The sequence below is a fragment of the Protopterus annectens genome, chromosome 5.part0 (genome assembly GCF_019279795.1).
Source record: "Protopterus annectens isolate FY-2018-M chromosome 5.part0, PAN1.0, whole genome shotgun sequence".
Lineage (NCBI taxonomy): Eukaryota > Metazoa > Chordata > Ceratodontiformes > Protopteridae > Protopterus > Protopterus annectens.
This window is the reverse complement of record NC_056735.1, coordinates 297,196,937-297,219,891: the sequence shown is the minus strand read 5'-3', so window position 1 is coordinate 297,219,891 and position 22,955 is coordinate 297,196,937. Positions and strand designations below refer to the sequence as shown.

General features: G+C 40.0%; 1 protein-coding gene across 6 annotated transcripts in view; it reads right to left on the bottom strand.

Annotated features, from left to right (window-relative positions):
• The window catches only part of CNKSR2 (connector enhancer of kinase suppressor of Ras 2), a 2,909,208-nt gene that overhangs the window by 2,240,857 nt on the left and 645,396 nt on the right, over positions 1-22,955 (bottom strand). For all 6 annotated transcript variants that reach the window (XM_044072276.1, XM_044072278.1, XM_044072277.1 and 3 more), the window contains exon 3: positions 12,512-12,714. In XM_044072276.1, the coding sequence (XP_043928211.1) occupies positions 12,512-12,714 (203 nt within the window). The remainder of the gene's footprint in view (positions 1-12,511; positions 12,715-22,955) is intronic.

Sequence of the window (22,955 nt, the reverse complement as noted above, 5' to 3'; positions counted from 1 at the left end):
GGTAAATGGGCGTGCCTTCATTGAAGGTTGAACATCGAGCTGGCACCTTGGCATTCATCAAAATCTACTGCCAATCATTAGCAGACTGGAGTTCCCCTGTGGCGACCCCTAACCAGGAAAAGCCAAAAGACAACAACACTTTTTGATATACCAATTTTGTTAAAATTGCTAGAGTGTCATCTCTTTTAGTTACTTATGTTTTGCAATGTGTAGTTTCATTGATGACTTGTACTCTGTGATTCTTCTAGTGTTATAATGTTTGTTTTTTATATTGTTGGAGCTTTTCTTCCCGGGCCTCCACTGAAAATGGACCTGTGTCCAGTTGGACTTTCCCGGTAAACAAATGTTAAATAAATAAAAAAAGTGTATCCTGTGTGCATCTAGTACACATCCAAAGTATTAGACTTATTTAAATGGTGCATACCTTTTAAATGGTGCATACCTTATAATAATCTTTCTCCTTTGAAGTATTACAAGTGTTACGATTACATTTTTATTAGAATGGTGACCCAAACCCATTTACTAATATACAACTCAACTTATGAGTGCCACACAAACAGTGACATTAGGCTGACACACAGGTATCGTGAGAGCAGATAATCCCAAACATTTCACAAGGTTATGTTTTTGCATTCTATTTCTTCTTACCAATCAATGTCTGACACACTGAGGTTTGATATTTGCTACAACATGAATACTAACTGTAATTTCCTTTAAAATACTCTCTCTCCTTTAAATAAGCTGTGTCACACTGTATAAACTTCATCTCTAATGCTTTCCTTTCAAAATGTATATGTTTTTCCTGGTCTAAATAAAAGGCAATTTCAAGCAAGTAAACAGGGGGCCAGAACATTTTTTTTATTATAGGTAATATTTCACCATGACCATCTCACAGCGTTACAAAAATATGGTGCAAATGATTTAACAAGGTTACCAGATTGCATAAGAGTCAGACAACACTAATTCAGTATACCAAGTTATACTTTTACCTCAGAAATATTTTAAAGAAATGCAGCCACCTTAATGACTTTTACTTTAGTCTCTGCAGATGTATCCTATTATATCTTCTTCCTTCCCTATATATACTTACTCTAGAACATCAAATAATTTCAAGTCTTCCTCAAAAATATTATACTGTACTTTCTGAAATATATACTAGTCCAGTTTGTATAATACCATGTACATCTGCTCTGGTGCAGTGGTAGCATTGTTGCCTCACAGCAAGAGGGTCTCCCATTCGATTCTCAGCTGGAATGCGAGGAGTGCCTTCTGTGTGAAGTCTGCATGTCCTCCTCGCGGTTGGAAGGGCGTTCGAAAGACATGCGTAAATGGGCGTGCCTTTATTGAAGGTTGAACGTCGAGCTGGCACCTTGGCATTCATCAAAATCTACTGCCAATCATTAGCGGACCGGAGTTCCGCTGTGGCTAACCCTAACCGGGAAAAGCCGAAAGACCAAAAACAACACTCTTTGATGTGCCAATTTTGTTAAAATTGCTAGAGTATCATCTCTTTTAGTTACTTAAGTTTTGCAATGTGTAGTTTCATTGATGACTTGTACTCTGTGATTTTTCTAGTGCTATAATGTTTGTTTGTTTTTTATATTGTTGGAGCTTTTCTTCCCGGGCCTCCACTGAAAATGGACCTGTGTCCAGTTGGACTTTCCAGGTAAACAAATGTTAAATAAATAAAAAAAAGTGTATCCTGTGTGCATCTAGTACACATCCAAAGTATTAGACTTATTTAAATGGTGCATACCTTTTAAATGGTGCATACCTTATAATAATTTTTTCTCCTTTGAAGTATTACAAGTGTTATGATTACATTTTTATTAGAATGGTCACCCAAACCCATTTACTAATATACAACTCAACTTATGAGTACCACACAAGCTAACAGTGGCATTAGGCTGACACACAGGTATCGTGAGAGCAGATAATCCCAAACATTTCACAAGGTTATGTTTTTGCATTCTATTTCTTCTTACCAATCAATTTCTGACACACTGAGGTTTGATATTTGCTACAACATGAATACTAACTGTAATTTCCTTTAAAATACTCTCTCTCCTTTAAATAAGCTGTGTCACACTGTATAAACTTCATCTCTAATGCTTTCCTTTCAAAATGTATGTGTGTTTCCTGGTCTAAATAAAATGCAATTTCAAGCAAGTAAACAGGGGGCCAGAACATTTTTTTTTTATTATAGGTAATATTTTACCATGACCATCTCACAACTTTACAAAAATATGGTGCAAATGATTTAACAAGGTTACCAGACTGCATAAGAGTCAGACAACACTAATTCAGTATACCAAGTTATACTTTTACCTCAGAAATATTTTAAAGAAATGCAGCCACCTTAATGACTTTTACTTTAGTCTCTGCAGATGTATCCTATTATATCTTCTTCCTTCCCTATATATACTTACTCTAGAACCTCAAATCATTTCAAGTCTTCCTCAAAAATATTATACTGTACTTTCTGAAATATATACTAGTCCAGTTTGTATAATACCATGTACATCTGCTCTGGTGCAGTGGTAACATTGTTGCCTCACAGCAAGAGGGTCTCCCATTCGATTCTCAGCTGGAATGCGGGGAGTGCCTTCTGTGTGGAGTCTGCATGTCCTCCTCACGGTTGGAATGGCATTCGAAAGACATGGGTAAATGGTAAATGGGCATGCCTTCATTGAAGGTTGAACGTCGAGCTGGCACCTTGGCATTCATCAACATCTACTGCCAATCATTAGCGGACTGGAGTTCCGCTGTGGCGAACCCTAACCGGGAAAAGCCAAAAGACAACAACAACACTCTTTGATGTGCCAATTTTGTTAAAATTGCTAGAGTGTCATCTCTTTTAGTTGCTTGTGTTTTGCAATGTGTAGTTTCATTGTTGACTTGTACTCTGTGATTTTTCTAGTGCTATAATGTTTGTTTGTTTTTTATATTGTTGGAGCTTTTCTTCCCGGGCCTCCACTGAAAATGGACCTGTGTCCAGTTGGACTTTCCCGGTAAACAAATGTTAAATAAATAAAAACATGTATACTGTGTGCATCTAGTACACATCCAAAGTATTAGACTTATCTAAATGGTGCATACCTTATAATAATCTTTCTCCTTTGAAGTATTACAAATGTTATGATTACATTTTTATTAGAATAGTCACCCAAACCCATTTACTAATATACAACTCAACTTATGAGTGCCACACAAACAGTGACATTAGGCTGACACACAGGTATCGTGAGAGCAGATAATCCCAAACATTTCACAAGGTTATGTTTTTGCATTCTATTTCTTCTTACCAATCAATGTCTGACACACTGAGGTTTGATATTTGCTACAACATGAATACTAACTGTAATTTCCTTTAAAATACTCTCTCTCCTTTAAATAAGCTGTGTCACACTGTATAAACTTCATCTCTAATGCTTTCCTTTCAAAATGTATGTGTTTTTCCTGGTCTAAATAAAATGCAATTTCAAGCAAGTAAACAGGGGGCCAGAACATTTCTTTTATTATAGGTAATATTTCTCTCTGCCACTTATAAGGAACTTTCACCTCAGCAATTCCCGTTGTTTTATATGTTCTCCTGTACAAGCTATCAAGAAAAGGCTAGTAGGTTGCAAAACTCTTATAATAAATATTTCTTAAATTCTGTTCAGTCATCAGGATTAGACAACTTCTAAAGCAAGCTTGAATTCCATCTGCATTTTTACTAGCAACTGTTACTACTGCACTGCAGCCCTGAGCTTTGCACATTATATGTAACAAAATGTTTCCTTTTAACAGTCAGTATTTAACAAAGCATTTGAACATTCTGTACCTGGTAACATTTAATAAAAACAGCAAAGTTTGCTCTTTTAACATTTTTTTAAGCCAAACGAGTTTTTCTATGTATCCAGTTCTACAAGCAAGAAATTTCTAGCAAAAATTTACATTAAGTTTTTTTATAGCTCCCCACTACCAAAGCATTACACTCAACTCTTTCTAATGCCAAGTTACTTTCTGGTGATAATTTTGTCCCTCTCTTTCCATCATTTTTATTCGATATACACGGAAGAAATTATTAGTTCAGAGCAGCTGGTTAAATAGTGCATTAAGTGGAAATGCACACTAAGGGAATAATTCAAAGCTAAAAGTAGCACAACTTTGTTAACAGAGAAAGTATGTATGGTGCATGGAGCACAGTGATTATGCTCCAAAATTCAGAAAAAGACAAATCAGTTAAGCGTTAAAGTGATGCCAGACCTGACCTTAACAATTGTTAACCACCCCCTGTTAATGTTGTTAACATCAGATCTAGCAGCCAAATCTGCCATTACTGAAAAGTAAAGGACAGTGGCAGTACTGCTGCCTGAAGGGAATGTGTGCCCCTTCCTCTTACAGATTTAAAACGTAGCTAGAATAACAGGGTGTGTTCCCCAAACGTTTTTTTTTTTTCTTTCTTTTTTTTCTTCTTGTACTTTTTTCCTTTTCTGAAAAGTATAACCTCTGAAACTCAAATGTATGTCACTTTTCAGTGACAGCAATCCTCCATGTTTGTCAAACATGGACTTTTAGGAGGGAAAGACCAAACAAATGAGGCAGAAATCTGAACATTCTGTGAAAATCTGGACCGTTGAGAGCCATTAAAGTTTAGTATAAATGCAACAGAAAGCATTACACTGCCTTTCTCACAGCACCCCTCTCACCAAGTGTTTTTGAAAGCCATCAAAACACTTAATGTTTTTTTTTTTCTCTCTTTCTTTTTTCCTGTAACTAGGAGTACATGGAGCAGATAAAGCTCCATGCACTATACAGAATTATAATCGAGCAGCTGATCATAACTGTATTGTGTTCTTGACAACCATGTCTCGAACACATTATACACAGATTATGATCTGCGAACCAATCCTAATCCTCTGTGTAATGCACCATAAACAAACTGCATATGGGCAATCAAATGAGTGTCAACTTGCTAATGAGATCTAGTGTATGCAAGCTGGGAAAATAAGCAGGGAGTTGTGATTTAGAAAAGTATAATCCCAGTACAAAATCACTATCAGCAACTATTCTGATTGCCTGGATTGTATGCTGTACAGATGTTACACTCAGGTTATGCTGCTAGGCATACTGCCAATGTTACCAGAGCAACATGTGTCATTCCACTTTCAGTCTTTCAGTGCCAGAGTCTGCAACTCTGTGCATCATCCTCCATGACAAAGATGGGTTTGCCAGCAGCTGGTGTACCATCACCTCCACAATTAAGACATGTATCTGCTACCATGTGAACAGAGACCCCCATATAGGGGTTAATACACTTGTCGCCCACAAGTGGAATAAAGTATGCTTGGAACACCTTTCCCAGAGAGCATGGAGATTTGTGCATCATTAACTGTCCCTGTTACAGGAGCATTTCATCTTCCAACAGGGATACATTAGGAGTTTTGCAGGTGCTATCTTCATAAAACCTACATAATTTTTGACATGACTCTGTAGCATGTGGAGGAGCACACATAGTTTCAATTGACAGCACAGGAGAGAGTCACCACTATGCATTCTACAATAGAGCCTGTTTGCAAGAAGTCATGGGGAAACACTATCTGAACATCAAGAACTCCAACCCATTCAACCTGGCAGCTGGTGTATCAACTGGAAGGGCTTCCACTTCATCAACTGTCAGGTGGTATGCCATGCACAGATATACAAGCTGCTGTCAGAATTCCTACATGTGACACGTGTATGATCTCTAACAGCATTTTGTATGGGGAGACTTTTCACATGGTCAGCTAAGTAAGTAATTTGTACTACCTGCCGCATAGTCCTTGATATAATGTTGCCATGGAAACAGGGAGTAGGCTGCTAAGAATGGTATCTACTATTGCATGTTGCAGGTGATGCAAGTTATTCCTAGAACTATAGTTGATGACCCAAAATTATAATCCTAGACCACAACAGAGGTGGCATAGCACATAGTGGTTTCACAGACATGCGTCTTTGCACATATGTTTGGACTCAAGAAGGCTCACTTTTGTGGCTTGGATGCATATGGTGGCACACTGCAAAAGGCAACTGAGACCTGCAAAAGATATTCATTGCTTATGCCATGTTACACAACATGGCACAACAAATGCAGATATAATGTGAAAACATTGCAGGACTGACCGATTGACAAAGCTGAGACAGCTGCAGAGGAAGAGACAGGGAGAGAATTGTCAGAAGAACTGGCAGCAGCATTACCTCATGCAAGCTACAGGCGGACATTATAAACAATGGCACTGTCAAATAGGTGGTGTCAGGTCCACAAGTATGGGCCATAACATGGACTACACACAATAAAAACAATACATGCATCAACACAACCAGCTAATGCATTACAGTGCAATGAGTGACCATACAGTGTATCCTACACTACCTTACCCACAAAAGTCAGAGGAATGGACAGTGCACAGCCACTATTTACACGCAGGTAGGGTGGGATACAGTGACTGTGGATAGCAATGCTTCTATAGCAATGAAGGTTACATAATGGGGATGTGGCAGCTACATACACAGATAGTGAGACTACATCCTCCAGAGGTAAGGTGGAGCTTCCAGATTCTGAATGCTGGCTGATTGCACTCTTTGGTCCTGTAGTATCTGCAGTATTAGTGTCCTTTCTGCCAGGTGTTGTAATATTTTGGGAGTGGGCACAGGAACCCAGTTGTAATCTACCACCTGGGGTGACAATAGATGGATGGCATTCATGACCCCCAGTGTTGGCCATGGCTAGGCATTGCACTCCACAGGTGAACAGGGGACAAGAATGGTGTAGAACTACAGAAGCCACAGCAACTGGCTAGGTGGGGCATCCCTGTAGCAGAACTAAATAAGCATCATCCACAGCCTTAAGAGTGCACCCACATAGAGGTGAAGGCTGCCATGGCCATGGGTAGCAATGATGTATTCTTCAGTAGGCAGCATTTATCAAAGCTTGACCTGTAATCATACATCACTTACAGGGACACTTGCACAGCCATGCTCAGCATGGCATATAATGACACAACTGAGACCTGTGCTTGTAGCTACTACATCCATATTCCAGAGTTCTGTGGCAGCACTTGCATGAAGTACTGTGTTCTGTAGATTGTATAGTTACATCGGTGGGGGGTTAATCTCACAGCAGTCAATGTGTGCGTGTGTGTGTGTGTGTGTGTGTGTGTGTGTGTGTGTGTGTGTGTGTGTGTGCATGTATTTCTGTAAATATGACTAACTACTGCTGGCCTCCATCGAGTAGTAGCCTGGAGTTAATTTTATGTCAACAGATGGATAGCCAACTGGCTCATGGACAGGACAAATATGGTTAAAGTTGGTGAATCCAGATCTAGCAAGAGGCCAGTTACTAGTGATGTGCCACAGGGCTCAGTGCTGGAACCTTTCCTGTTTGGAATACACCTCTATGCAGGCCACAAAGTGTTCTCACCATCTCTACCATGGTGTGTACACTGGCTGTTTGTGCTGGGATCAGTGACCTGCCCATCCGCTGATTAACATAGGATTGCCACAATGGTCAGGGAATGGTGTGCAGAGATTGCAATGATAGACTACAACCCTCTCCCTATATTGTGTCTGCACACCTCACATGCATTGAGGCCCACAAATGTTATCTGTGATGGTGACTGGTGGCACTAACATGGACAGGACATTGAGAGTTAAACAGAGGTAATGTCAGATGTTCAGATTCCCTGTCCAGTATAATCCCATATGTCATGGCTGCATGCATGCTCCACTAATATTAACACTGATTACAGTGCCACTGTCATTGCCCTGTGCCATTTGCATGGTGCCATCATTGTCAGCCACAGGTGACCTACTCATATCAAGCATAAGCCAACCTACACTGCTCGACCCTTCACCAATGGATCCTGGGAAACCATAAAATTAGCATACCTGTGACAATGAAGAAACATATGTCACTCCCTCATACTCATGGCACTCAACCTGCTACATGCAATTATCTGTACTGCTTGAGGGCACATGTATACTGTGTAGTGCAGATTGTTGAGGTTGCAGTCTTGATGTACCTGGGTAACAGATACGCTTAGTATTCTGATGAACAATCCATTCACATGTCTCAGGGTACAATAGTCATGCAACATTCTAGGATTAAACTGGTTCATCCTTTCAGGCACTTTGTCAGTTATCACCACCCAGATGTCATATCCACACCACCAAAAGGTATGAGAGATCTCTCATTTGCCCTTGACAGCATTATAAGGAACACATCCAGCTCTACGAAAAGCATCCACATTAGTGATCTACCTATTGTGGCGGACCAACCCCTAGCAATATCCTGAACCTTGGTCTTGGGATTCAGTATCATATTTGTGCATATGTAATTGCCTTCTGTGTGGAGTTTGCATGTCCTCCCCACGGTTGGGTGGGTGTTCGAAAGACATGCGTAAATGGGTGTGCCTTCGTTGAAGGTTGAACATCGAGCTGGCACCATGGCGTTCGTGAAAATCTACTGCCAATCATTAGCAGACCAGAGTTCCGCTGTGGCGACCCTAACTGGGAAAAGCCAAAAGACAACAACAACATTTGTGCATATGTAATGCACCTGTAAATTATTGTCAAGTTATGGTCATATGCAACAACAATGCTCTGCACCACCCCAAGCCACACCTGTTGAAAGCCTTATCTGATTTACTCTACTCAGGAATACACATACCATGTGTGCCTAGGACCTGCAGTAATACATCCAGTGAACTATTCTAGTCATGGCCATTCTCTCATTCCCATGATGATACATGCATACCTGCACTTACACATGTGGATCAGTAAGTATGTATGCATGACTGTCCTTGGCAGACCCTTTTGTGTCAGCAGTATGTGACCAATAACCACCATCTTGCAAGCACAGTGTTGATAGCAAGTAATGTGTCCTATGTATGTGAAGCCTCATGTCCCCTGTAGCATGTTTTGCAATCTGTGTGCATATGTTACAATGTGGCTAGTACTGCCCTTGTGCTGTATCTGTCCGTGTAAGCCCTCACCAGTACCATGTCATGCCCCTGTGCTTTGTTCCATCTCAGGAGAAATCCCACTCCACAGTTAATCAGTGCACTGTGCTGCCTTTATGCTCTATTTCCCAGCAGGATGAGCCTCCTACTCACCCAGAGTAGGACAATTACCTTTCATGCACTTGTAGCAGGTTACCACCCCACACACCACTGCTCTGTACCTATTCATAGACATTCCATTCATCTTTGCATGCACCCTGCAGTCCTAATATCCTTTACCAGTGATTTTGTCTGCTGTCAGTATGATAATACAGCAACATACACTGTCATACACTGTATTCCCATTCCCAAGTTGTTTGTCACATGGCAATTTCCTGCAATATGGCAACACCACCTTATGTCATACTAAAACAGATCTTGTGGCATGTTTTAATGCTAACAGTGTGATTCGGCATGATGATTTAGATTGTTACAGCATTATTTCAGAATCAGCCACAGTTCAACTACTTAGGTTACGCCAGTCCATTCCAGGGATGGGAGGTCTTGCACACAGTAGGCTCATAAATGGACACTGAGAAGCTCAGAGCAACATCCATCCCATTAATGATACTACATGTGGTATTCCTAAAGTGTTTTCATGCCAATGAGGCTACTAACTCCTTTCTCAGTCTGCCATGCACATTAGACATGGCTTCTTCAGGCACTGGCTTCAGCAAGACTCCCACCTGGTGCAGCGAAAAAAAAAAAAAAGATCTTTACTGTCTTGTTGTGCAAAGATGATAGGATGTGCCTGTGGAGCAATACGATGACCTTCTGCACAGAAATGACTCCTGGCACCAGCTCACCCAGTCAGGGAGTGAGTGAATGATGCTACTGACAAAACCCACTCTACTGAATTCTGCTAGTATAGATGCAGTAAACAGTACAAGTACTACTCAGACCCATTCCATCACTTGCTAGGGAGTGACAGCCAAAATTCTATAAAAAGCAGTTTTATAAGGTTCGCTGTCCTTGCCTTCTGTTGTCAGGGACAAATTGTAATTATTACTGCCTGTTTTATACCTTGGAGCAGCACAACAGAAAGTGCATACTTTAAATCTTGAGGCCTAGCTAAGGAGAAGTTATAGTCCCTGCTAGCAGCAGGTAAAGTTTAGTTAGATAATTGATCATTTAAGATTTATATGAAGGTGATTGCATTTTCCTTACTCTCATTTTGTTCACAAGGTCAATAGCTTTGGAGGATGTAGCGTGACAGTGGCCATCTATACCTGTACTAGCCAATGTGCTTCTGGGCCTCCAGTCCTGCCTCAATTCACTGCAATGTAAGTCATCCTGTTGAAGGTGACCTAGAAGGTTCATTGGCATCCATCATGGCCACCTCTTAAAAGAAGATAGAGCCTGTTCATCTGAAAATACCATGAAGTGATGTATAGCAGCAAGTGTAGAGGCTGGTAATGACAGAGGTGGGCCAGAAGCTGGTCATCTACAATGGGACAATGGAACATCACATTTTGTGCATGACAGAGTTATATGACTGGCTGACCCTGTCTGTTGGTCCTCTAGAGTATGGGTCCGCCCATGTTGACAGCCAATAATTAACAACTAGTAATGTTTTGCACAAACTAAACTGAACATGAATTGACTACAGTATTGATATGTAAGTGAGGTCTTCTCTTGACCAGTCAGGCAGGACCACTGAACACAGTTTTATTCCCAGTGATGTTACTCCCCTTGTCTGTGTGTCACTCCCTGTACCCTGCTTGCAGTTCAGTCCTCCTCATCTCTACTTGTCCATTCTCTGTCGGTCTCTCTTCGTGTTGCCGTCCCTATTGCTTGCACACCAGCACATTTACCTTGCTACCATCCACCTCTACCCTGCTTCATAAAAAATGGAAAATAGTCGCATCTTAGGAAAAATGTCCTTCCACCCAGCCATCTCCACCTTTAGGTTGCCCCTGTGTGCATTCCTCCACTTCTTCTAGTCCCATTTCTGACATTTCTATATTCCATTTTCCTCTAAATTTATATGATTAAATACGTTGACACTTTGTTGAACTAATCGTCAGTGTGTTGTTCAAAGTGATTGCACAGCAACTCTGAGGCACATTTGTGCACGTGTGAGTGAGCGTAGTGTAATGCATACCACTTCATTCTGCCTCTCATATTAATCACATGACCAATAAACAACCACTTAAGTAGCATGCTTACAGTCATTACTGCGGTAAAAATAGTTTCATGGGCATCACTTTCCTTGGGCATGCTGGCACTATGCCCACTTACATTATGCCCAAGCACCATCAGGTCAAGTCAACTTAAACCACCTTGCTATTTATAACAGCACTACAGCTCCATGAAACACTCCTTCCCATACTTTTATTTCTCGAGGTTTCACCATAATTACTGCCTTATGTTAATTTTCTTAACTCTGCTGTGCAGTCAGAAACTGTTTCAGTAAATATTGTATAACATCCTGTAATGCTGCACTAGATTTAGTATTAAAATGATTGTGCAATTAGCTTAGCAATTACATGTAAGTTTTTTTCTCATTTGGTTTAGTATTCATTAGGGGGCTGTACATTCTACAAAGGTACGTTTGTCTCTCTTCCTGCCTTCTCATAATGTCATTTGCAACAAAAAATGTTCCATTCATTTCTGTAATCTTTGTAAGACTGGATCATTACACCATATGCAGTTGAAATAGCAGTTGTCATGTTCTTCATTTATTTTCCACTTCTTGTGTTCAGTGCAAGTGCTGCATTTTTAATTCTTGTCACCAATAAAACTGAAGATGTTATATCTTGATATAAGTACTGAACTAATTATCACAATTTATTAAGAAATCCAAATATCAACAGATGCCTCACTAGTAGTTAAACCATTTTAACTAAAAGCTGAAAAGGAGCTTCTAGTTTCAACCTTACAAGCAACTGAGAAATGGCTCACAGAAATAGATATTTTAAAAAGTGAACCAGCAATCCTCTTGCTAGGCTGATTAATACACAAGATACCCATGCATGTGCTTAACACCTGCTTCATTACAACTGTACTAATAACTGTGTTACTTTTACATAGTTACACACAGAGTAAAAGGCAAACATGCACTACACTGCTTTTGTAAAAACATAATAAAGAAGATATTTTATGAAGTGTTCCTGAAAAAAGTGGGCAATGGACTTTTTTTTAAAGATGACAAAAAGTAGATCTATTATGATTCTACTCAGAAGAAGGCAACTTGCTGGAAAGTGAAACCAAAGTAGGAATGAAATCAGTTTTAGATGAGGGTGAAAAAAGTGACAAGACACTTCAATGGACTGAAATAGTAAAACAAAACATTTGTTCTGTAATCTGGTATATTTTCTATTTCATATTGCTGTATGGAAAAGTTAATATGTACAATGTGTTACTTTTATAGGCAATATAGTGTGGTAAACAACTGTTGCATAACAGTCCATTTACTGTTGCATAACAGTCCATTTTTTCTGCGTTACTGCTATTAGGTCCTGGTGTTAAACCAGTTAAAGACATACCTGTCAAGCCAAGCCAGCAAACTTTTAGCAGCACCAATCAGATCGACCACTGATGTCAAAAAGTCATTTGGTAGCCTTCTGGATGTCCTGCCATCGTAATGTCCACTCCTCCGTCTTCCAGTTATAAAGTTCTGCAGATTTTTGGCTGATGCATTTAGCTTATGTGAAAGTGTTTTTAGGTTCTCTGTTTCTAAGCCATAATTCTAGTGAAAAACAAAGACATCAAAATGTAACAATTAGTAATGTTTTACAAAAAGTAAAGTGATCATCAGTTGCATAATGTACTGATATCAGCAATTTGGCTAAATACACAACATGGCAATATATTACAAGCAATAAAGAAACCTGAGAATATTAAACCTGCCATGCAGCTTTCCAGTAGAGTACAGGGATAACGCCCTATGACCCAGGTGACCTTGGTTCATGTGCTAGCTTGGGTGACTGAAAGGAAGGCTGAGAAGGATGGGATGTGCCTATCCTGTAAGAGAAGGTTGGTGATTTCTTGGCTGATTGCCTCTAATGCTCTGATGGCATTCAACAGGGGACATAAGTAGTATGAAAAGCAGTGGGGACAGATGTATCCTGTGGCTGTGTAAGGTGAAGGAACAAGCATGAGTGAATGTGGTGGGATCACAGGCAGCCCAAACAGTGATGAGGCTGATGTCATCAAAACCAGGAGTGGTGTCAGATTACTTAGGTTGATGTCATCAAAACCAGGAGTGGTGTCAGGTTACTTAAACACAAAACACTTAGCTAACCATCTGTGCACATGATGGCTCTTATAACCCCCCTCTAAGGGCACCAGAACCATAGGGTGAGAGGGTGCGAGTCCCCATACTAATAAACGTGAACTGTGCCCCCACCTGACATGTGTGTTTGTGTGTTTGTCTGCAATTGTTCATAAGAGCGTGCATGCATGTGAGGATATATATATATATATATATATATATATATATATATATAAATGCGCATTAGTGCACAGGTGTGTACGAGTATGTGCATGCAAGTGTATACAAGTGTGTGCGAAGTATGTGTATGCATGCATTAGTGTGTTGTAGAGGAACAACACACTGTTTCCTCCAAGAAAGAGAAAGTGTTTGTGTGTGTGTGTGTGTGTGTGTGTGTGTGTGTGTGTGTGTGTGTGTGTGTGTGTGCATGTCTGGTTGTTTGCAAGAGTTGGTGAGGGCCTGCATGCGAGTGTTCACAAATGTGTGTATGTGAGCATGTGCAAGTGTGTGTGTATATGTGAGTGCACATGGGTATATGGGTATATGCTAGTGTGAGGGAGTGTGTGCATGAGAATGTGTGGGTGTGTGCATGCGAGTGTGTGTGAGTACATGTGTACAAGAGCATGAGTGTACATGTATGAGTGTGTAGACGGCCTCACAGCTCTCAACTGTATGGGTTTTTGCAGAATGTCCAGATTTTTGTCTCATATTTTTGGTCTGTATCTCATAAAGAGAAATATATGTAGCAGTCTAATGGTGTGTATCATTTTGCCTGAATTGATGTGCAGTGAAGGAATGGATACAGTCACCCAGGGATTTAATGGTCTGTATTCTTTTCCTTGAACTGGTGTGCAGTTTAAAAAAAAAGAGGGGGGAGGGGGGAGTCATATACCTAACAGAGTAATGACCAGTATGATTTCCTCTCATGGTGGTCTCATCTTGCATTTTCACCTGCTCTTTCTCTAACCTATTCACCTGTGCCCTTATTTTGCATTTTCATCTGCTCTTTCTGTAGCCTGCTCACCTATGCTTCCATTTGTATTTCCACCTGCTCTTTCTGTAACCTACCTACCTGTGCTTCCATCAGATAGTCTTACACCCTCTCTCTTGAGCCTACCACGATATAAGTATCTTGGAAGTTCACAGATTTCTTTATTATAGTTTGATGACACTGTAATAGCTCACCAGTTCTCACACAAAAATGGAGGTCACCTGCAACTTTTCTGCAAAGTTTGCTGCCCTCCCTGCAAGTTTTATTTTTCAAGTCAGAGACATCTAACTTAACAGTTGCTAGTTTATGTAACTTTTTTTAGTTTGCCCAGCTGTTTCTAGAGCTGATAAGAGAGAGAAGATAGTAAAGAGCCCTGCACCAACTGTATCTGGTCCACTGTCTTCTTCCTACCTTCATACTCTCCTAGTATTCCAGTGTCCTTCTGCAACCACCCTAATACACTCATCTGTAGACAGACTTTAAGGGTGAGGTAGTAGATGCCATTCATATCTTTTTAACAAATGCATTCTCACTCATGTTATCTATGACCTTTTTAATTGCCAACCCTATTCATGACATCAAATGTAAGGAATTTTCATCTAGAGTAACCTGAAAAGCACCAGGATTGATAGTAGGGCTTTATAAAACCAGTATGAATCTATAATATGGTTGGACAGACAATGGGGGAGAACATAGGCATTCAAGGGTACATAACCTGCAGAATGTTCTTGTAGCTTCTGTTTCGATATTACATTTACATATAAAGGCTGCAAATACTGAGTGTGTCCTTCACTGCTCATTTAGAGTTTTTCTTGTTGGCAGCATAGATGTACATTGTGCTCACAGCTATAAAAGGTATTTTGCCTATATATTTAGCTTTTTCTGGAAAATGATGTAATGTGCTATTAAACTTAAAGCACAAATATCTTTGTAGCACTGCAGAACAGAAACACTGAGGCACAATAAGAGTAGACCAAGGTATCACAGACCTTTTTATGAAATACTGCGTTACAAACTTAGAAAGGTTTTAGCTTGTTGAGGCTGATGTCTGCCTATTATTTGTAATCATTTTTACCAGGGTTAACTTTCTTACAGGGACCTGAATAAACATTACCACAACAGCAGTATGCAATATGTTCTGTTTTATGCTAGATGTATTTCTCTGTTGTTGTGGTTATGTGATTGTCAGTTTTTCATTTCTTTATTTTTTTCGCATTGTTATTTTGATTTATAATGTGCCTATATATAACCCAGCCACTGGGGCTGCACAAGTCAGTGCATTTCTTCATGCAGGTCCCAAGCCCAGATAAATGGGGAAGGTTACTCAGGAAGGGCATTCCGTGTAAAACTTTTGCCAAATGACACGTGGACAACAATACAGATTTCCATACTGGATCAGTCGAGGCCCTAGTTAACAATGACTGCCACCAGTACTGTTAGCCAACAGGATGTTGGTTGAAATTGGGCTACTGCTGGCCAAAGAAGAAGAAGAAGAAGAGGGGGAAGGCTTGCCCGAAGCTAGGAAGAGAGGAGGAAGGTTAGGAGTGTGGTAGTGAGGGTAGGAACTTTGAATGTTAGCAGTATGACTGTTCTAGGGAGAGGGTTAGCTGATATGATGTAGAGAAGGAAGGTTGATATACTGTGCATGCAAGAGCTCAGATGGAAGGGGACTAAGGCCAGGTGTACTGGAGGTGGGTTCAAATTGTTCTACCATGGTGTGATTGGCAGGAGAAATTTGGTAGGGGTTATGCTGAATGAACGGTATGCCAACAATGTTTTGGAGTTGAAAAGATTGTCAAATAGAGTGATGTTTATACAGCTGGAAACTGATGGTGTGACAATGAATGTTGTTAGTGCATATGTTCCACAAGTTGGGTGTGCAATGGATGAGAAAGAAAAATTTTGGAGCGAGTTGGATGAAGTATTGGTGAGTGTACCCAAGGGTAAGAGAGTGGTGATTGGAGCAAATTTCAATGGGCATGTTGGTGAAGGGAACAGAGGGGATAAGGAAGTGATAGGTAGGTATGGTGTTAAGGAGAGAACTGCAGAAGGTCAGATGGTAGTGGATTCTGCAAAATGGATGGACTTGGCTGTAGTGAATACATACTTTAAGAAGGAGGAGCATGGGGTGATGTACAAGAGTGGAGGAAGATGCACACAGGTGGATTATATCCTTTGTAGGATGGTCAATCTGAAGGAGATTGGAGACTGTAAAGTGGTAGTAGGGGAAAGTGCAGTTAGGCAGCATAGGATGGTGGTCTGTAGGATGACGGTGACCAAGAAAAAGAGGAGGCATTTGAGGGCCATGCCAAGGATCAAATGGTGGAAGTTGAGAAAGGGTGATTGTGAGGAGGAGCTCAGGGAAGAGTTAAGGCAAGCACTGGTTGGCAGTGAAGATTTACGGAATAGCTGGTTAATTATAGCAGAGCTGCTAAGGGAGACCTCTAGAAAGGTGCTTGGTGTGACATCTTGACAGAGGAAGAAGAGCAAGGAGACTTGGTGATGGAACAAGGAAGTACAGGAGAGTGTACAAAAGAAGAAGGTGGCAAACAAGAAGTGGGATTTGTCAGAGAGATGAAGAAAGTAGACAACAATATAAAGAGATGAGGTGTACGGCAAAGAGAGAGGTGGTGAAGGCTAAGGATAAAGCATATGGAGAGTTGTATGAAAGCTTGGACACTAATGAGGGAGAAAGGGACCTGTACCGACTAACGAGACAGAGGGACTGAGCTGGGAAAAATGTACAGCAGGTAAGAATGATAAAGAATAATGCGGGAAATGTACTCACAAGTGAGGACAGTGTGTTGAGCAGATGGAAAGAGTACTTTGAGGGACTGATGAATGAAGAGACAGAGAGAGAGAGAGAGAGAAGGAAGTTCAATGGATTAGCAAGGAGGAAGGACAGCTATGAAAAGGATGAAGAATGGAAAGGCTGTTGGTCCAGATGACATACCAATAGAAGCATGGAGGTGTTTAGGACAGATGGCAGTGGAGATTTTAACCAGATTGCTTAATGAAATCTTGGAAAGTGAGAGGATGCCTGAGGAGTGGAGAAGAAGCGTTTTTGGTACCAATTTTTAAGAATAAGGGTGAAGTGCAGAGCTGTCGTAACTACAGAGAGATCCAATTGATCACTCACAACATGAAGTTATGGGAAAGAGTAGTGGAAGCTAGGTTAAGAAGGGGGGGTGATGATTAGTAAACAGCAGCATGGTTTCATGCTGGGAAAAAGCACTACAGATGTGATGTTTGCTCTGAGAGTGTTGATGGAGAAGTATAGAGAAGGTCAGAAGGAGTTGCATTGTGTCTTTGTCAACTTAGAGAAAGCATATGACAGGGTCCGTAGAGAGGAGTTGTGGTATTATAAGAGGAAGTCAGGAGTGGCAGAGAAGGATGTAAGAGTGGTACAGGATATATAAAAGTTTAGTGTGACAGTGGTGAGCTCTGTGGTAGGAGTGATGGATGCGTTTAAGGTGGAGGTGGCATTACATTAAGGATCAGCTCTGAGCCCTTTCTTATTTGCAATTATGAGGACAGGTTGACAGACAAGATCAGACAGGAGTCCCCCATGGACTATGATCCTTGCGGATGACATTGTGATCTGTAGTAATAGTAGGGGACAGGTTGAGAAGACCTGGTGAGGTGGAGATATGCTCTAGAGAGAAGAGGAATGAAGGTCAGCAGGACTAAGACAGAATCAGGGATTTTTGGGGCCGGTACATGATGGTACAGCATACCGGCACCTCTAGTCCCCTGTTTCTTTATTTAAAAAAAAAAAAAAAAAAAAAAACTTTCTTTCTTAAGGTTATTGTTCTTTAAGAATGCCCTTCGTGTTGGGTCACACAGACACAGAAGACCCTCTGCATCTGTGCTATGTGTGACTGATCGTTTACATCTTCCTGGTCTGCGTGTGGAATTTGAATTCCTGAAGACAAGTCAGTGGTAGGTGTGCGTGTGTATGTTTACGTTTTTAAGAGGAGTGTGTGTGTGCAAGAAATAGGTAGGTCTGTGTGTGTGTGTTTATGTATAAATAGTAGGTAGGTTTGTGTGTGTGTGAGTAAGTGAAATGTCCAGATTTTCGCAGAATTTAGTCTCACATCCATGGTCTGTTTCTCATAAAACTGTCTTTTTCTGGTAATCCCTGGCAATTCATTGAGGATTAAGACAGGAAATAATGGCAGACAGTTGAGCTTTAGACTTCATATTCTTCAGAAAGTTCATATTAATGCAAAACTCGTTGTTCTATCAACTTTCTAAGTTTGTAAAAGCAATATTTAAAAGGTGGCCCTATTTTTGGACATTTGACCCCCCCCCCCCATTATGTCGATCTTTGTCCAGATTTCTTGCTCTAAAATGTTGAGATGTAAGGGGGAAGGGTCTAAGAGGGAGGTAGGGATGTATGTGTGTGTAATACCTCTCAACTGTATAGATTTTCACAGAATGTCCAGATTTTTGCCTTATATTTTTGGTCTGTTCCTTATAAAAATTATCCCATTTTTCAGAAATCACTGGGATGAGCTAAGGATTAAAGTTACTAACTAACTGCATGCATTTTAGTTTAGTTTCAGACTTCATATCATTTAGAAAATGCATTCTAACACAAATCCTGTTATTCTACCAACTTTCTGAATTTATTAGAGCAATATTTAAAATGTGTCCCTAGTTTTGGGCCTTTGTCCCGCCTTTATAACAGGCTTTGCCCAGACTTCTTGTGCTAAGAGGTTGAGAGGTATGGTTTTTGTGTGTGTGTGTGTGTGTGTGTGTGTGTGTGTGTGTGTGTGTGTGTGTGTGTGTGTGTGTGTGTGTGTGTGTGTGTAGGTAGCATACCCCTCAACTGCCCAGGTTTTTGCAGGATGTCCAGATTTTTGCCCCATGTTTTTGTTTTTTCCTCGTAAAAAGACTGAAGTTGCTAAATACTGATAGATATTTGAGGTTTAGACTTCATATCCTTTAGAAAAATACATACTAACACAAATCATATTATTCTAGCAATTTTCTAAGTTCATGAGAGAAATATTTATAATCTGCTCCTATTTATTTTAGACTTTGTCCAGATGTCTTGCATTAAAAGGTTGAGGTGTGTGTGAGACAGTGAAATGCCCTAGTTAGGGTTAGCAGGTGGTTAGTAATTTGCTTAGGCTCAAGCCCTGTACCTTAGCTACAGGAAACAAGACCCAAAATATGCAACTGCTTTGCTTAGCAAATGGTATCACTGTTGTGTGTTTAGAGTTTTAAAGCAGTGTTAGTAGCACAGCAGGTAGCATATTTTTGTTTTGATGCAGAAGGCTGTGGGTTCTATTACCACAGCATGTAGATGGGTTGCTGATACTGTGTTGGATTTTAAGAGGGTGGGGTGCTGCAGTCCTGAGAGTGTCCTCCTTTGAATAAGATGCCTAGTAACCATGAACCTGTTTTAGTTTGACATCCATTCCCTATTGCAATATTACCAGCTTATCATTTTTAATGTAACATAGGCAATTTATTCTTTAAGGGCAGCAGGCAGTGAATTTGTAGATGAAATTCTTAAATATACAGTGTTTTGCTAGCAGCAACCTTTTCATTAGTTAAAGTCAAATCTCTTTAATGTGGAATTATTCAGATGACTTTTACTTCTGCAAAGACTGCGCATATTGACCGATATTGGTGAGTTGTAATGACATAAGTTTGAGTGGCCTTTTATGGTAGAAATGTTCTGAATTGGGCTTGGCTCATATATTTTGTTTCTTTGCTTCTATAAATTTAAAACATGGTCTAACAAGTGGTGTATTATACATGGGATATAATTTAATTGTTATATATTATAATTTAATACAATCAGGAAGGTGAATCAAAGAAATTTTGCATGGTCCTAAAAATGTGTGGAAGGGGCCTATGATTTGAAAAGAGCCCAAAGGTAATCTGCCACTGGCCAGATGCATTTTCTTTGAATGTGGGTTTCAATGCTGTTTCAATGAATGTGAGTTTCAAAGTCACAAAGTCACAGAAGTTTTAATGCTAAGTCTGTTTTTCCTGTGAGACTGTATTGCTATGTTTAGTAAACATCTATCAGTGTTTTTGTTGGAAAATTTGAAATAAAAGTTTTAAATTAAATCCAAATATTTCTAATCATTGTAGAATAGCCAAATAATGGGACACTGTAATGGCATCATGGGAGGGGGCTGAAGCGGGGTGGTTGACCCAAATGCAACATATGCATACCACCACCTGTTTGTTTACAAAAAAAAGCACTGGACATAATATACGTGTGTGAATGATAGGAAGGATACAGGAATGGTGAGGATGCAGAGAGTAGAGTTGGCAAAGGTGGGTGAGTTTAAATATTTGGAATCAACAGTTCAGAGTAATGGTGAGTGTGGAAGAGAGGTAAAGAAGAGAGTACAGGCAGAGTGGAATGGGTGGAGAAGTGTGTCTGGAGTGATTTGTGACAGATGGGTACCAGTAAGAGTGAAAGGGAAGGTCTACAAGAGGGTAGTGAGACCAGCTATGTTATATGGGTTGGAGACAGTGACATTGACAAAAAGACAGAAGTCAGAGCTGGAGGTGGCAGAGTTAAATACATTAAGATTTGCATTGGGTGTGATGAAGACGTACAGGATTAGAAATCAGTATATTAGTGGGTGAGCTCAGGTTGGACAGTTTGGAGACGAAGTCAGAGAGGCGAGATTTCATTGGTTTGAACATGTGCTGAGGAGGGATGCTGGGTATACTGGGAAAAGGATGCTAAGGATGGAGCTGCCAGGTAAGAGGAAAAGAGGAAGGCCTAAGATAAGGTTTATGGATGTGGTAAGTGGTTGGTGTGTCACAGTAAGATGCAGAGGACAGGAAGAAATGGAAACAGATGATCTGCTGTGGTGACCCCGAATGGGGACAGCTGAAAGAAAAAGATGATAATGTGCCTATATATATTTTCACACACTTGTGCATTTCTGTATATGGACATGGCTGTACTGTTTAGAATATAGGTTGGTGGGTTTATTTATGATTTTACAAAGTTAAAAACAAACTGTGTAGGAAGTGCTGTTCAAGTATTCATAATTTGTCAGTTAAATTCATAATTTGTCAGTTAAATTTTGTTATCTAACCTTGACTAATTATTACGGCTTTTAGAGGCTTAGTGTGTTTTGCACACTAATAATAAGTATTTTTGAGTTTTTACTTAAAAAGTATTTGGGCTACTCAAAAACTTGATTGCATTTTCATGACTGATGTGTATGGTTTGACTCTTTAAATTGCAGAGAGGGCACACTAATTAACCAACTTTTTTGTTAACTTGACATGTGACTTGTTACTTGTATTTAAAGAGTTGTGTGCACAATGGTATTTTTTTCTGGTGAAGTCCACATAATTCGGATGAATGCAGTCATTATTGTGGAATCAAAGAATCTTGATTTCAGTTCTGCCACCTTCTTTTGGATTCTTGGTTGGATTATTTTACTTTTTGAAACTTAGAAAGTTGATAGAATAACAGATTTTGCATTAGCATGAATTTTCTGAAGGGTATAAAGTCTGAGACTCAAATGTCTGTTATTATTTTCTAATTTAAATCCTTAATGATTTGCCAGTGCTTTACAAGAAAACCACAATTTGATGAGAAACATAGAAAAAATATAAACCAAAATCTGGACATTCTGTGAAAATCTGGGCAGTTGAGAGGTGTGGCCTTTTTTGGTAACTGCACCAACGCCTATTATCTTTTCAGATTCCAGTTCTGGGATGTGTGAGAAGATAAATCAATTGAAGGAGACATCAAATACCTTGAATCCAGATCTCTCATTCTCCCCTTCTGCTCCAAAACAGTCAGTCACCATTGACAAGTTGGACTTTGCTTGAGGATCAGTGCTAAGGGGGAAAATGTGCAAAGTATCTGGGACAGTGAAGACAGGCACAAGCACATGAATGTAAAAGAGATAGATGCTTGCCCTTATCAAGGCACTCAACTCATCACCTTTGGTCCCCATGGCCACTTCAAGTTGTTATGGACAATATCACAGTGATGTGGTACATAAGCAAGGGAGAACCAGGCCTTGCGCCCTATACAGACTAGCCATGTTATCACAGGATATAGCTTTGCAGCACAATCTCAATCTTCTTCCAAACTGTGTAGCAGACAAGCTGGGCAGGACAAAAGCAGACCTTGATGAAAGGAAACTAGATCGGGGGAGAAGATGATTGATGTATAATTTTTGCAACTGAAAATATATCAATGTGATTTGTTTTCATTTATATAAATGTATGACTGCCTATGTAATAAGTGATAATTTAATAACGACTTTTCTTGTTAAAAAAAAAAAAAAAGAACAGGGCTATTTTATACATCCCAACCCCAAACAACTTTCACTGACTGCCAGGATGATAAGGTCTTAATTCCGTTTAGGCACCTGTTTACTGAGTATGTGCAGGAGCTACTAATGGGTAAAAGAAAGCCCTATACTAGAAAATCATATTAGTAAATGGAAAACATTTTCCATCTGGTCCCAAAAACATAACCAGAACCCATTCAGAATAGTGTTTCTCTTGGTTTACAAGATGTCTGAGAATTACTTTTCTATCGCCTTTCTTCCTCCTCTATCAAGGTTCATTTATTTGCCATTTTAGCAAGTCTGCCCATGGGTTCCCCCCTTTCAAAGCATTCTAATGTCAAAATGTTTTTGAAAGGGTTTTTTTTTTTTTTTTATAAGAGACCTCCAAGAGAACCAGTGGCTACTCCTTGGGACATTAATTTTGT